The sequence below is a fragment of the Scedosporium apiospermum genome, assembly GCF_000732125.1.
Source record: "Scedosporium apiospermum strain IHEM 14462 chromosome Unknown SEQ_SAPIO_0100, whole genome shotgun sequence".
NCBI classification, from domain to species: domain Eukaryota; kingdom Fungi; phylum Ascomycota; class Sordariomycetes; order Microascales; family Microascaceae; genus Scedosporium; species Scedosporium apiospermum.
In genome coordinates, this window is record NW_015971801.1 from 80,182 (window position 1) to 94,543 (window position 14,362).

The window sequence follows — 14,362 nt, forward strand, 5'->3', positions numbered from 1 at the left end:
GGAAAGGGATTGTGGATGCTTGGATTAAGATGGATGGGAAATAGAATAGATGATATGGGTAATGCAAGAGGGGAATTGGTTGAGGAAAGTAGACGAGAGTGTGCAATGCTTTGGGCAGCAGAAAAGTGGAAGATCTAGAGAACAACTGTGTGGACGCTTGATAAGATGAAATAGAGAAGAGTTGGTAGAGGATAGGACGGGGACGAAATGATGGAAGTGTGGATGCTTGGATGAATGACATAGAGGAAACTCACGATAGAAGCGGGTGTTTGGGATCGATGAAGTTGAGAAGAGGACTGAAGAGAGAACCTGATAGGACTGGAAAGTCGGAAATGGTAGTGAAGATTGCGATGTTGTCGGAAGAATGAGAGGAATTGGAAAAATAGAAGATACTGGTTAGGGTGAAGGGAGGCGAGATTGTTGAAAAAGGTCTCTTCTATCTCTACAGGAGCCCTCGGTTTGCTTGTGGTGGGACTCCGGAGGTTCCTTCCAATACCTCAGTCGGGACGAAGCTGGAGTTGGGCACACCCACGAGAGGTTTTTCCATCTACTACGCAAAAACTGGACGATATGCCCCCGGCGGGGCGAATAAAATGAGAAGGAGCGAACGCTCTTGATACTAAGCCCACGGGTCCTCCCATCTAAGGTAGTCGGCCCGTATAATACTGAGATAGTGACTTGCGTTGTTGAGATGGAGACCCTAGATTGGAACGAGTTCAAGGGCCCGAGCTAAGCCGGGCAGGTCGATCTTTGACGAAATGCAGAGGGGGATAATACGATGTAGCTTCTTCTATACGCAGAGCCTCTACGCTTAGGACCGGCTACTATGGCATGGCCAACCTCTCAAAGGATCCTGCTGTCGACTTTCGTGGAAGTATTACATCGAACTCTGGACGCTTTGCGAGAATGAATCCCCGTGGAAGATGGTGTTTCTTGCGTGGAAAGCCGCTAGCAGGCTAGGGATAAGGGGTCGACATTCATCGTGTGACAAACATGGCAATGGTAAATGGAGATTGAATGCTTTCCTTTTATCATAAATATAGGTTGTAGTACTTATTACCGTCAAAATAACCGCTTTGCCATCATTTCATTGCCCAAACGCCAATACCCACTAGCTATTCTTACTTGCGCCCTCGCGTCAACAGCCTCCCATGTAAAGCGATAAAAACATCACTCCATAGCTCTGTGCTTGCCCGCTCCTGCACTTTAGGAGGCTGGTTTATCCTCGATGCCAAATAATCCCTGATCTTCCCGACATTGAAATTCTGCCCGTAGACAAGTCTCGCGCTGGGCTCGATGGTAAGGTGAACGCCATCAGGGGCAACAGCACCTGTGAGACCAAGTATAACCTCTACTTTCGTCTCCACTTCTGTTATAAGAAGCGAGGATACGACCTCGATGGATGTGTCCGAGGTCTTGTTAATTTTCGTGGGGAAAGTGACGTTGATCAAGTTGATGTTGTCCATGATGGTTGTTGCCATGTCCCACGCCGCACGGACCATGGAGAGCATGTTGCTAATTTTGGTGCGGCTCTGCGGGAGCGCCCGCACACGGTCTCGAATGAGCTGGAGAAAAAATTCCCGATCGGCGGTCGTTCTGAGTGGGGTTTCAGAGTTCTTTGTCGTCGCAATGTACCACAGATCCACCCTTGAGTTGGCCTGCCCCCTTCTGAAAGATGAGACGTCGAAGACGAGTTCAATCTCGCGCTTATACGCCATCGAGACCTGCGTGCTGGAAATGCCTGTGACCGCCCAACCATGATCTTTTTCGAGAGCGTCAACCCGATCTGAAGATGGAACCAGGGTTAGTCAATCGCGTCAAAGGGGAGGATGCATCTTTCGTCAGCCCTCGTGCAGGATGCTCTGGGGCCGAATGTACTCTCATACCTTTATAAACATTGATCTCCTTCACGGTCCAGCCTCTGCACTCCTCGCGCACTCTCTCTGCCTCCTTGATGTCCTCCAAGCCTTGATTTTTCTGTCTCGTAACCTCCTCTATCTCCGACTCCGCTGCTTGGAGTTGACTACGGAGCTCGAAAATTTCCCTCTTCTTCGCTTCAATATCGCTTTCCACTTGCAAAAATTCGTTCCTTGCTGACTGGAGCTCTTCGGGATCGCAATCGGCAAGTTCCTTGGCGTAGGTTTCCAAGTTATTGTGCTCCTTCGCTAAGGCTTCGTAGTGCGATGCCATGCCAGGAAGGACGGAGCTAAGAAGTCGTTGTTGTTTCTTTAAAGATACGGAATCTTCTTCCATGCCTTGGTCAATCCTTATAAGGCCTTCTCTCAATCCGTGCTGAAGTTTCATGCGCCATTCGTACCACATGGCTTTGCTCAGGAGTCGTGCGTGCGTCTTGCCATTCTTGAACTGATTGTCCATAAGTAGCTTGAAGTCCGGAGAAGCCGACATGTATTCTCTAAAGAGGGGCGGATTATCCTGCAATGTTTCCGTTTCGATCTCCTTGACAATTCGACGTCCCTCGGAGATATACTTCTTGAGCTCCCGACAAGACTGCAGGTAAACCATAGTTAGCGGAAGATCTATCTATATTCGCACCGAGGTTAGTTCAAGAGACTCACATGCTGATAGAGTTCGAGCATAGGAACGGTGCAAGCGCCCGCTACCACGCATCGCTCCAGAGACAAGTCGTCGTCATTGTCTCTAAGCGCGGCTGGTGCCTGCGTTTGCCTCCTCTTTGATGTAGTAAGTTCCATGAAGCTCACGGAAATCATGTTTAGAAACTCCTGCAGATGGATACGGTCACCGGCATCGTCTCCACCAAGTTTGCTCTCTGGAGCGGCGCTGTCGTCCTGGCCCAAAACTTGGGAAGCATCGTCAGCATGCGAACCCTTTAGATGGCCATTCTGCTTCGGTTTGGAACAAATCGACTCCGAGAGCGAGGCAGCAAACGCATCCTTTGCCGTCTCTAGACCCAGCGAGGTGGACCTGGTCATCCTGCCTGTTGTGGTTTCTTCTTTGGGTGGAGGCTGCTGTAATCGAACGTTTTTCACGGGGCTACTCTGGTGACCTTTCAATCTCTTGATACCGTCCTTCTCGTCGTCGGAATCATCGAGCTCCGCCGGGCGCTTGCCAAGTAGACCCCGGGCACTGCCCACGTGTAGGCTCTTGCGACCACGTAAAGGATTCTTTTTTGGTGATAAGCTTGCAATCATTTCCTTAAGGTTGAGTGTAACCTCCTTGTCGTCTTTTGTCTTATCACCATCCTTATTTTTCACATCTTCCTCGTACTCCCTGTCGAGCTCCTGCTTCAGCATTCGGGGATCCTCAAAGACCACCTTGCGTTTGGCTGTGATCTCGAGAGGTGCGAAATCGTCGCATGATTCTCCAATGGAAGCTCTGCGATCGAGAAGAGCGGATACACGAGGTGATCCAAGGCCTGTCCTATCTGCACCAACCCCAGACAACCTCCTTGTTTGAGGGGTCAGAGCGATCGTAGGTGTAAGAGGTCCTGCTTTAGTCCCAGAGGATAGAGGAATATTATCTGGTTTGGGAGTCGGTCCAGTGGTCTGTTTCTCGGGAGTCCGGCGACGAGGTGATACGGCCCTTGGTGTCTTCTTGGGCGATGCACTTGTTTTTGATGGAGAAGGTCTCTTGGTGCGGGAAACCGTTTGTTTTGAAGGTGTCTTAGGCGTGTCTGATGTTGTTGGCTTTGTCAACGGAGATGGCGTAGGGCCATCTCCCACTATTGAGGGCAGGCTACGTCGGATCTGTTTTCCACGGAACACAGAAAGACCTGGGCTTCCTCCTTCCATTGTACTGGCAGACAGAGAGGTACCTTGTTGTTTCTTGTGTGACTCAGAAGCGGGTAATTTCCCAGGAGAAACTATTTTGGCATTTTCCCTCTGCTTCATCAGTTGCTTTGGGGATGCTGTCACATCCGGCTGAGGCCGTAAAATATTGCCTATCGCAGTCGTCATTTCCATGTCGGTGGTGAACTCGTCCTCGACGGGAGTTTCGCGGTGTTTCGGCGGTAGGATTTTGCCAACGGCCATCGTCATATCCATATCCATATCCATGGTCTCCTCAACGTCGTAAGCATTGTCCGGAAGCTGTTGAGACAAGATGCGACCAACTCCGGTTGTCAAGTCCATTGCTTCATCGATGTTGGTTGTGCGGTCGAGACGAGATAGGGTCCGACGTCTTTGCGATTCTGCCTTCTTGCTAACAAGCACACCACCCACAACGGTAGTTAGCTCCATTGACATCTCTTCATCATCCTGGAAGCTGTCATCCTCTTCTCCAGAGGTCGTGATCCAGCTTTTGCTAGTGGTAGAACCCAGGGCGTTTCCGTTCGCGGGTAGATTTTCGGACTCGACAGGAGGGGAATCCTGTGACGGAATGCCTGGAGCCGACACGCCACGGCTGATGATCATCCCAAATGCACTGGTGACATCCATCGACATGTCTACGATGTCGTCTGGTATTCCCCGATTGATTGGCCTAATAATTTCTCCACCAGCATGCGTCATATCCATATCCATTTCCATTTCCGTCGTGGCTTCGCCGGCTGCTGCCGGAATCTCCGCTTCGCTGTTCTTATTTTCGGGAATCTCCTTCTTAGCGTCTTTCTTAATCCATCCAAATGAAGGAATGACCTCTTCTGCCTCGGCCACATCATCAGAACCTAGCCTTTGGGTGCCAGCATGCTGCGCCGCTAGTCGAAGAGCTTCATCTAGCGTTGAGTCTTCAGCTGATGCAACGGAGGCTGAGGTCATCTCTTCGCCATCTATCGTCATCAGGGTTCCATCGTCTGAATCATCCGAATCGCTGGAGCTGTCTATATCTTCCTGATCCTCTACCTCCTCGACAGAATCGCCGATTTCTGAATCAGAGTCGCAGATGCTCGACCCCACAGTCTCATCAGCCGTGCTGTCCCATGCAGGTTGGACGCCTGAGCTGCGGCGTCGCCCGGTCCTCTGGCGATCAGAGGATTCTTCCTCGCTGGTGTTGGATGTGTGGCTTGAGCCGGCTTGCGGCGTAGACTGAGCAGCGACTGATGAAGCGCGACGTGTTGAATCTGTAGACGTTGTTGAATCTTGCAGGTATTCTATCTCATGGAATGTGTGCAGCGTAGCTTCTGCTGCGAAAGATACGCGCCTATTGGCGAGCGACTTCCGGCGAGCTTCTCTCCTTTCGCGCTCTTCCCGCTCTTTCGCCGCGGCTTGCTGCTCTTCTTCAGTGCGTAAGGCGATCTTTGAGCCTGCTGACTCGTCCGGGAAGGGGTTGTGGAGTGATTCGGCGCCTGTCACAGTGAAGTTCTCCCGGAAATCGAGATCGATCAAGGTTTCCGTTTGGTTTTTATAAGCTGGTATATCGGCGATTAATGGGGCTGTTGGCTTGAGAATCGAGCGTGGTTGAAACTTGGGCAACGCAGCCAGGGACTAAAGTATGTTAACAAACTGTCTTAACAATCTCCATTCTGGGAGAAACTCACCGCCCGTCGATTCCCCGATGATTGTTGCAATGCGTCGAGCCCACCAGGCCCGATGCTCTTGCTCCGCGAACCCTTGCGTCGACCATTTTCCTTCTCCTCGGTTCGTTTAGTAGCAGTCAGTGGTGCGCCGAGAGATTTGCGCTTGCGCCGTATCTCTGGTTGTGTAGACATATTGAGTTGCCTTGCGCAATATTAAACGCAACACGATGGTGACGTTGGTGCAAAATGAGGGGGGGGACGATGACGATTCTTGGGGAGATATCATACCCAACGCGTCTCCGGGATATGTTATGTTGTCGCGACCAATAAGCGCATGGATTTGTCCACCCGCGATGTCAATATACGACCGCTGGTAATTTGTCTAGCGCATGTTACCCCGACAACGTCTTTTCAGCCAATCAGGCTAGACAGCCATTTTAAGTTGGGGCAAGCCACATGTACCCACTTTGAAAGCCACTTGCGCAAGCCTTATGTGGCGCGGACACACACAACTGCCCTGAAATTTGCCCTAATCACGATTTTTCTCTTTTTTTGGTAGAGGGGGGGGTCAAACACCATCCTTTTACTACTAACCAACCACGACACAGCAACCTCCAATCCGCGCCCACGAACCTCGATAACTCGACCGGATTGTCGACAGAGAGTTCACTTCCCTTCGTCGCCGCATCACTCAATTTACATCTCCCGGCGCAACTTATCGTTCACCATGGCGACCGAACTGACCGTGCAATCCGAGAGGGCTTACCTCAAGCAGCCTCACATCTTCCAGAACGCCAAGGTCAAGGTCAAGTCCACCAGGCCTGGAAAGGGTGGCAGGAGATGGTACAAGGACGTTGGATTGGGCTTCAGGACCCCCAAGACCGCCATTGAGGGCAACTATATCGGTATGTCTCGCCGACATGAAATCTTCGCCGGATTTGGATGGAGGAGCTGGGCGTCGACTTGGAGCGGGCAGGCTACCACCGAAAACGACTCATACCCAGATCCGAATTGCTAATATATGGCCCTTTCTTCCAGACAAGAAGTGCCCCTTCACCGGTCTCGTCTCCATCCGCGGCCGTATCCTTACCGGAACCGTTGTCTCGACCAAGATGCACCGAACCGTCATTGTCAGGCGCGAATACCTCCACTTCATCAAGAAGTACTCCCGATATGAGAAGAGGCACAAGAACCTCGCCGTCCACGTTTCCCCCTGTTTCCGTGTCGAGGAGGGTGACCAGGTCACCGTTGGCCAATGCCGACCCCTCAGCAAGACTGTTCGTTTCGATCGCTCCCGTGCTTGTCTTCCCTCTGCTTGGTTCGGTGCCATTTGCGACACACAGTTCATGCTAATCCCATGCTCTTTTTATAGGTTCGATTCAACGTTCTTCGTGTGCTCCCCCGAACTGGCAAGGCGGTGAAGAAGTTCAGCAAGTTCTAAAAAAAGGATCCCATTGACGGCATTTCTTTGGAGCAAAAGGAAAATGGTTTTCACACCCGGACGGTCGGTTCTACTAGTTGACGCTGCACTTAGCCCAATGTGTATAGATGCAGCTCATGAATTTGATTTGGCATGAAAAAAAGGGTTGTCTGGTTCTAGTCTCGCGGGTCTCTTGGCCACACTCGTTTCCTTCGTTGTGCTTCGGCAATGTCGAAATCATGCTTCTCCCAGAGTCCTTGACCTATTTTGTTGGAAGTTCCCGAGACCAAGTGCCTTTCGTTTTTGAGTACTTCGTAACTGAGCGATAGGAAGCAAGGCCCAGGCCATGCGACCCAGCCTCTTGGTTCAATGGGGCAGGACCGCAAAATGAAAACTTAGAATGCAGGATTCGATGGTCCCACAGTATTTAAAATTACCTAACACAGTGTGCCAATGATGAGAATTCGAGACCAGTACCTGTCTGTGTCCGTGTACATTGCCCAAAAATGCTCAATGCTTGAGATCTCTATCCCCGCGTGTGCCGCACCCTTTGTCTTCAGAAATATTGTTCTTGGCCGAAAACGCACGCAGAAACAATTAAACACGATGGGATGGCTCGATAGCGTCTTTGGATCGAAATCCGCCGACGATCCCATTCAGAAGCTTGACCCCAAGCTACGAGATTTTCTGGAGAAAGAGTCGCCTGTTAAATTCCAACCCAACCGAACCCCAGCTGATGTCGAGACGAGCCAACGAGGCCCGGCTCCTGAAAAGCCGCGACAGGATGCGCAATCTGGTGTGCCATCCGCTAGCCTCTACCAAGATGGCCGATATGCCGACCTCTGGAAGACATACAAGCCACTAGAGAGTGTGGAGGCCGACACGAAAAGCAGTCATGAGAAGCTGATGGATGTGTTGGACGGGTATAAAGAGCGCAAGATGGTGATTGCGAAGGCAGCGCTGGAGAACTGTTCTTTTCAACAAGAGGAATGGAGAAGGTGCATGGTGGAGGGAAGCTGGGTCGACACGTTACAGATGTGCAGGGATAAGGTTAAGAAGTTCGAGCGTTGCTATTCAATGCAGTCGGTATGATGTCGTCACCAGCTACTAGGCTATCCATGCGCAAATATTTTATCATCTGCTTACATATGGGACAGAGGTTTCTTCGTGTCCTAGGCTATCAGGCGGAGCCGGGTCGATCCGCGATACTCGAAGAAGACATCCAACTTCATGCGGATTCCCTTTACCAAAGGATGCTCGAGCATGAAGAAGCAGTGGCAAAGGCGCGAGAGCAGGGTCTACCTGTACCCACATTCGAAATCATCCCGCCGCCCTTGCTGTCGAAGGCAACCACCCCTCCCGACGAGGCTACCACGAAGGTCTGGAAAGATCAGTTGGATAAGCTCCCCGAGGACGAGAGAGCGGCTGAAGAGGCGGCACTGAAAGCCGACTATTATGCAAGACTGAATACGGCGGAGAGGGTTAAGGAACTGAGGGCTAGTGAAGCTGCGGAGCGGAGGAAAAGGAAAGCGGAAGGAAAGTCTACGATGGGCGATTACTTTTGGGGCCTCATGGGGCCGCGATCAGAATCCGACAACGATGAGAAACGGACGTAGGCTTGGATGTTCTGGTCCTCTGCTCCAACAAGCCAATCGCTCGACTGCGCCCTTGCAGCACACCCACCATGGCAACACCACCACCCCAGGGCGAGTACTCTCCACTATTCCTCTACAATTCGTAAGTCGCCTACTTCTCCGCATCGTCCATTCTCTTACACCTGGCCAGGAATACGGCGCTACAATAACAGGAAAGAGTCTGCGAAGGCAGTGTATATTAGATGCGATTCAAGGACGCAGGATCATAAATACCCTTGTAATATTATTACCTAGGCCTAGCATCTCGGCGGCTGTCTTGTTAATTCATAATTCATTCCTCAAGAGATCGTGGATTTACTAATATGCAGGATTTGCTACACACGACGTTCAAGCTCTGTTGCCGCTCGTTCAAGAAAGGTATTGAACTGAGATACTTTTCGCATCAAACCGCCCCCGTCTCCAGTTCTACAGATTTGGTCTGCAATATGAGGCAGTGATAACTCTAGAGAAATTAGACCTGCCTTTTGTAATTGCTGCGAATTGAGAGCGGCAGGTTCTCCTCTGCCTTTCTCCACAGACAATCGCACGGCGTGGAAGGCCGAAGACATGTCTAATCGATTCTGCAGAACAAATTCGTCAGTGCAAATTCCAACTTTAGCTTTTTGTCGTTCGAGAGGACCACTTACGGCTAGGAGTTTTCGATTTGCTTCATGTGCCTCTCTTTCGACATCTATTCGGATCTGAATCTCCTCCTGCTCTTTACGACGCTCTAGTATGCTATCGCGAAGCTTGTTTCGTGTCGCTTCGGCATCTTTAACTCGCTGTCTTAACGAGTAAAGGTTGTCCAACATAATAGTCTACTCTTCGGGTTAGAGTCGAGCCGAACTGACTGGCAACGGGAAAACAAAAAAGAAAGAGAAAGAAAGAAAGAAAGAAAGGGAAAGGGTTGGAAGGGAAGATGGAAGGGGGGTTGTATCAGGAGCCTTACTTGAGTAAGAAACTTGGTCCGCAGCTCTTCGGCAAATGCCTCGAGTGCTCTCGCCTTCACGCGAAGGTCTTTGCGCGTAGATGCGCTATCCTCTCTCTGAACAGCATCACTGAGCTGCTCAATGCAGGCGCCGATCACTTCTTCACAGGATTGGGCGAGAACGTCAATAACATTCACGCCCTTCTGATTGACAAATGGGATGTCCATGGCAAGAATGTCCAGATCAGTATCTTCTCCTCGAGCCAACTTTCGTGGCCGTGCGAAACGCTGCACAGTGACGGGAACAATAGCTGCATCATCGATGGCACCTATCTCATCCGCCGAGGTTTCATCATTCTGTGAAGGCTCGGGTTTCCGCAGTTTCCGTTTCCGTACCGACTTGTTTTTATGTATAGGCTGTTTTTGTTTCGCAGGACTAAGTTGAGGTCTCTTTCTGCGCTTCAGGGGCGGCCGTACCTCGACCAAGGATTTAGACTTGGCTGCGGTGGGAGAATCTTGTCCCGAACCAGCCCCAGAATCGTGGTCTTCCACGATGGAGTCCAGCAGAGGAGAGCTCTTCCGAGCGACACTATTTCTAGGTCGCTTCCTAAGTAGAACTCTTGCGGCCTCTGCATCGCCCACCTCCTCGGCGATTTCGCCCTCTCCAATGAAGCTCCGACTAGCCTGGGGTGACAATTCATCAATATCGTCAATGAGAGAAGAGTTCGAAGATCGAGCTTGACGGGGGCTATTATGCGCCAAGGGCCGTGGTTGGTTTCGGGCTCGCTGGGCTGACTTTCGCGTGAGTGGAGATGAACTCATGTTTTCATGCGCCTCGGAACCCATTGACCGAAGCATGCTTTGCAGTCTCCGGGATGAACTTCGGATGTCTTCATCACGAACACTTCGTCGATGGCCACTACCAGGTGCGTGGATAGGACTCTCTTCCACAACATCAGACGTAGCTAGTGAGCGTCGGGTAGTAAACGACCGACCGGATGGAGCGGGCGGAAGTAGGGCGAGAACATCATCCTCCCCCTCACTAACTCGAGGGCCATCTTCATCACCCTCCCCAGAGGCTAACGGATCAGGATTTTCTTCAACCTTCTGGGCAGAGCTGCGCCCTCTACTTGAAGCACCCGAGGGTTGTCTAGTAGGAGTTAGTTGGGCTTTTTCCGACGTGCGAGGGGTCGCACGAGTAGTCGCATGGGTTGAAGAAGCCGCGTTGTCTGGAGACCCTTCCACGTGGCTGCTATCTTCCGATTCAGGGAGTTGGAAGCCAAAGGATATATCTTCGACTTGATGGCGGCTGAAAGACGAACTGGTTAGAACCGACACTAATTCCCAGACCTAGGGCGGCCTGTTACTTACACTGCGCCGCGAAGGCGCTGCCGCATGCGATCCTCACGAGCTAAGAGTATTTACGGTTAATACAATATGATGAGACATGAGTAGGAACCAAAATGGGTAACTGAAATGCTACTCACTGGCCATTTTTGCGTCGATTGAAGGTGCTGGCCAGAGCACCCTGAGTTCCTTGAATGAAGTTGAAGGGTCGTTCACATCAGCCCTACAGGCCCCGCCACGTGATGTTCGAGACGCGTCAAGTACGACCAAGTCGCGTTTCAATGAGCTGCGACCGTCGAGAACTTTATTCGTCGATGCAGTCATGAGTTGTGTCTGGCACTGTATATTGCACTGTATTAGCTCATGAGGCTGACTAACCGAAGCTCATTTCAGCAGCTGAGTTCGAGCCAATGTGAAGTCACCAAGTCACGAAGTCACGTCCTTCCATTGTCGTAATCCTACCCAGGCTGCCACCAAAGAATGGTGTTCTGCCAATGCTTCATCATTCTTAGGCCACTCTCTCCGTCATTCATCATCTAGATGAATATTCAACTTCCGGCCTAGCTCATTTTGCGTCGCCAATTTTTGCGCCGTTGTGCCGAAGCACTATCGCTTCTGGACGGCGAGTGCTCCATGACTCTATCACGACAGTTTCAGGAGAACGCCATCTAATCTTCCCCAGGCCTTTCCAGCTTCCCAACTCACGCGCCCAGTCTCATTCGCCTACCATCCGGCTCCTGGCTTGGCCACCCTTACGATCGTGCCGGCCTCAGCTCCGTCCATCCTTTCCCAACTCTATACTGCGCGTCTATTTTAGGTGTCTGGTTTGAATTCGCCGTCATGTCGTCAGGAGCCTTCAATGTGCGTCCGTCTTAATTGCCATTGTAGTTTTAGTTTCTCCAGCTAACAGGACGTATTAGGTCTTCCGCGTTGCGGGGGATATCTTTCACATATCCTCGAAAGGAATCCTCATGTATGCGATACATCGCAACCGCAGTGCTGAAGGTATGTCCACCACCTGAAACAAGTTTCTAGGCCTTTCAGGAGGTTGTGTTTTTACTGATCACCCATGTCCCGCGCCGTCTCACCAGGAGTGTCGATGATTACACAGATCCTCTACGCGATCGTTTTCTGTACTCGATACCTCGATATCTTCACCGAGCCGTCGCCGTATAATCTTTTCTTCAAAATCTTCTACATCACTTCTTCGCTTTACATCATTGCTATCATGCAATGGGTCTTCCCCAGAACTAGAGAGCGCGAGATATCATGGAAGATTGGTGCAGCCATTCTCGGCGGCTCATTTATCGTCTCGCCTTTTGCCATGCTTATATTTGAGAGCTATTGGAGCTTCTCTCAGTGGCTCTGGGACTTCTCTGTAATACTCGAATCGGTCTGCGTTCTCCCTCAGCTTCTTCTCTTGCGCCAAACCACGGTCCCGACGGTTATAAATTCGTTCTATCTGCTTGCCCTCGGCACCTATCGTTTTCTCTATGTCCTGAACTGGATCTATCGAGGGGTTGATCCCTCCAGTAGACCACCCAACGCCGTTTCGGTCATCTTTGGTGTCATCCAAACCGCTCTGTTCATTGACTTCTTCTGGGTTCGATAGCACCAATCTTCCCGCCCTTTTATGTTTGACTGTTACTAACATCTCTCTTCCAACAGTGCTACTACACACGCCCCCGTGTCAGGCTACGAAACGGTGGCATTGTCGATGCCCAAGACTATCAACGGGGTTGGCTTATCGGACGGATCATCGGTCCAAATGTACACGTGGAGCATGATGATGATGAAGAGTCCAGCCCGGCGACTGGCGGTCGCAACCAACCTCGGAGCTCGGCTCGCCCGAAGTGGGGATCTCGGGGAATTTCTGTCTCCGCTGATGATGGTATTCATGAGACGGAGAGGCTGACTGGTCACCAAAACGACGTGGACTTCGATGATGCAGTTGACCCCGACGCCAGGATGCACGATCCAGATGACCTCGCCAAAGCCCTTGACGACGATGACGAGGACTCGGCACTCCCTTCTGTGCATACAACTGGTAACGGTGAGCCAAGCGGCGTGACGAATGGCGAGGAATGGCGGGATAATTGACCCGGCAGTTCTTATCCAAGTTATTCTCAGGAAGCGTTGGGAGTTTGCGACGAGTATAAATAAGTAGGGGTGGGCGGTCAATATAGGAAATTACGGGATTTTACAATGTATTTCATAAAATTGGTCGTATCGTTAAGGAATTATTACCATTTTAATAAGTCTTGAACTGGAACAGTCCGTTGTAATAGCAAGTGCTCGACGTTCGAAAGAACGGCGGGATGAGTGTGATGGTTCAAGTGAACAGTTTGAAGGGGAAGTTGTATTACATAATCGGGTGACCACCAAAATCGTTTTGACCTCATCGCATTGAATCTCATCCAAGCGTGCCTCTCTGGCGTTTTCAGACCCAATAGTACATCATCTCTGCCCAATCGATACGTTGTTTTCATCTCAATTCCTCTCTTCTCGACTTTAACTTTTCCCGACCAGTTCCACCGTTTCCCAGATGTCGGACACAGAAATGGATGTCGATTCCGGCCCCACGCCTAGTGGGGTGCGGGACGACGACCTGCAGACTCAAGCGGGCGCAAAGGCGGTGCGCAGCGTGGAAGGCTGGATTCTCATCGTGACGAACGTCCACGAGGAGGCGGATGAGGAAGCAGTGCAGGATCGGTTTGGCGAGTACGGCGAGATTAAGAATTTGCACCTGAATCTTGACCGGAGAAGCGGTTACGTCAAGGTTTGTGTCACCTACCCGCTTGCTGGAACCACCCGCCCCCCGTCTTTTATGGGAGGATGAGACAAGCTCCGAAGAAGACTCGATTGGAAATGTTGTCGGCACGATTAGAGAGAAGAAAAATGGCTGATTTGAATTGTAGGGATACGCGCTCCTGGAGTATGCTACGCTCCAGGAAGCAAGGGCCGCCATAAACGGCGCCAACAACACCAAATTTCTAGATCAAACGATCAATGTGGACTTTGCTTTCGTCCGGCCCCCGCCGGGCAAAGGGGGCCGTGGAGCTCGTGGAGGGCGGCGCCGGGGCAGGAGCAGGAGCAGAACTCCGGAAGGAGGCTCTCGGGATGCTGATGGCCAGTGATGCTGGGAACGGAAGAAAATGTCTAAAAAAGAGGACTGTTAGTTCTTATCCATCTGGTGGATTCATGCCCTCTTATTCCAATTTCCTGTCTTGGGGCCACCGTCTAGCCAAGAATGCTTCCCGCGTCCTTGTATGTGTCTCCGGGCTAGGATAACTACCAAGGGGTGAGATGACCGGGGTGCTGGAGTATTTTACCCCATGGCCAATACTCACGTCGAAGCAGCCGGATCGCCGATATATTCGGGTCCGTTGTGAGCTTCGGCGGCAATAACTCTATACACTCAGGTATGTTCTCCTCTTCTAAGAATCGTCTTGGGTGCATCTCAAGCTAAGACTCTAAAAGAAAGATAAAACCAACAATATATCGACAAATAACAAGTAAATCAGATATTATACATGTCACTGAAAGACAATTCGCAGGTCATCCTTCATTGGTAGTTCGTTATCATGGACCAATGTGTGAGA

The 14,362-nt window shown here is 51.0% G+C and overlaps 6 protein-coding genes across 6 annotated transcripts; 4 read left to right on the forward strand and 2 right to left on the reverse strand.

Moving 5' to 3' along the window:
• Window positions 1-1,121: 1,121 nt before the first annotated feature.
• On the reverse strand, window positions 1,122-5,623 carry SAPIO_CDS6079 (Spc7 kinetochore protein; the record flags this gene model as incomplete). The annotated part of the gene is made up of 4 exons (XM_016788268.1): window positions 1,122-1,786; window positions 1,887-2,508; window positions 2,577-5,399; window positions 5,453-5,623. The coding sequence occupies 4 exons, from the start codon at window positions 5,621-5,623 to the stop codon at window positions 1,122-1,124; spliced, it is 4,281 nt and encodes a 1,426-aa protein (XP_016642025.1).
• A 535-nt stretch (window positions 5,624-6,158) lies between these two features.
• On the forward strand, window positions 6,159-6,872 carry SAPIO_CDS6080 (uncharacterized protein; the record flags this gene model as incomplete). The annotated part of the gene is made up of 3 exons (XM_016788269.1): window positions 6,159-6,336; window positions 6,470-6,708; window positions 6,804-6,872. 3 exons carry the CDS (start codon window positions 6,159-6,161, stop codon window positions 6,870-6,872), a joined length of 486 nt encoding a protein of 161 aa, XP_016642026.1.
• Window positions 6,873-7,457: 585 nt separating this feature from the next.
• SAPIO_CDS6081 (uncharacterized protein) lies at window positions 7,458-8,655 on the forward strand (the record flags this gene model as incomplete). The annotated part of the gene is made up of 4 exons (XM_016788270.1): window positions 7,458-7,937; window positions 8,009-8,463; window positions 8,526-8,588; window positions 8,637-8,655. 4 exons carry the CDS (start codon window positions 7,458-7,460, stop codon window positions 8,653-8,655), a joined length of 1,017 nt encoding a protein of 338 aa, XP_016642027.1.
• A 302-nt stretch (window positions 8,656-8,957) lies between these two features.
• SAPIO_CDS6082 (uncharacterized protein) lies at window positions 8,958-10,907 on the reverse strand (the record flags this gene model as incomplete). Its single annotated transcript, XM_016788271.1, has 5 exons — window positions 8,958-9,056; window positions 9,133-9,267; window positions 9,435-10,722; window positions 10,785-10,824; window positions 10,901-10,907. The coding sequence occupies 5 exons, from the start codon at window positions 10,905-10,907 to the stop codon at window positions 8,958-8,960; spliced, it is 1,569 nt and encodes a 522-aa protein (XP_016642028.1).
• Window positions 10,908-11,600: 693 nt separating this feature from the next.
• On the forward strand, window positions 11,601-12,860 carry SAPIO_CDS6083 (Uncharacterized protein; the record flags this gene model as incomplete). The annotated part of the gene is made up of 4 exons (XM_016788272.1): window positions 11,601-11,621; window positions 11,681-11,765; window positions 11,852-12,363; window positions 12,429-12,860. 4 exons carry the CDS (start codon window positions 11,601-11,603, stop codon window positions 12,858-12,860), a joined length of 1,050 nt encoding a protein of 349 aa, XP_016642029.1.
• Window positions 12,861-13,305: 445 nt separating this feature from the next.
• Window positions 13,306-13,897, forward strand: SAPIO_CDS6084 (uncharacterized protein; the record flags this gene model as incomplete). The annotated part of the gene is made up of 2 exons (XM_016788273.1): window positions 13,306-13,539; window positions 13,679-13,897. The coding sequence occupies 2 exons, from the start codon at window positions 13,306-13,308 to the stop codon at window positions 13,895-13,897; spliced, it is 453 nt and encodes a 150-aa protein (XP_016642030.1).
• Window positions 13,898-14,362: the final 465 nt, after the last annotated feature.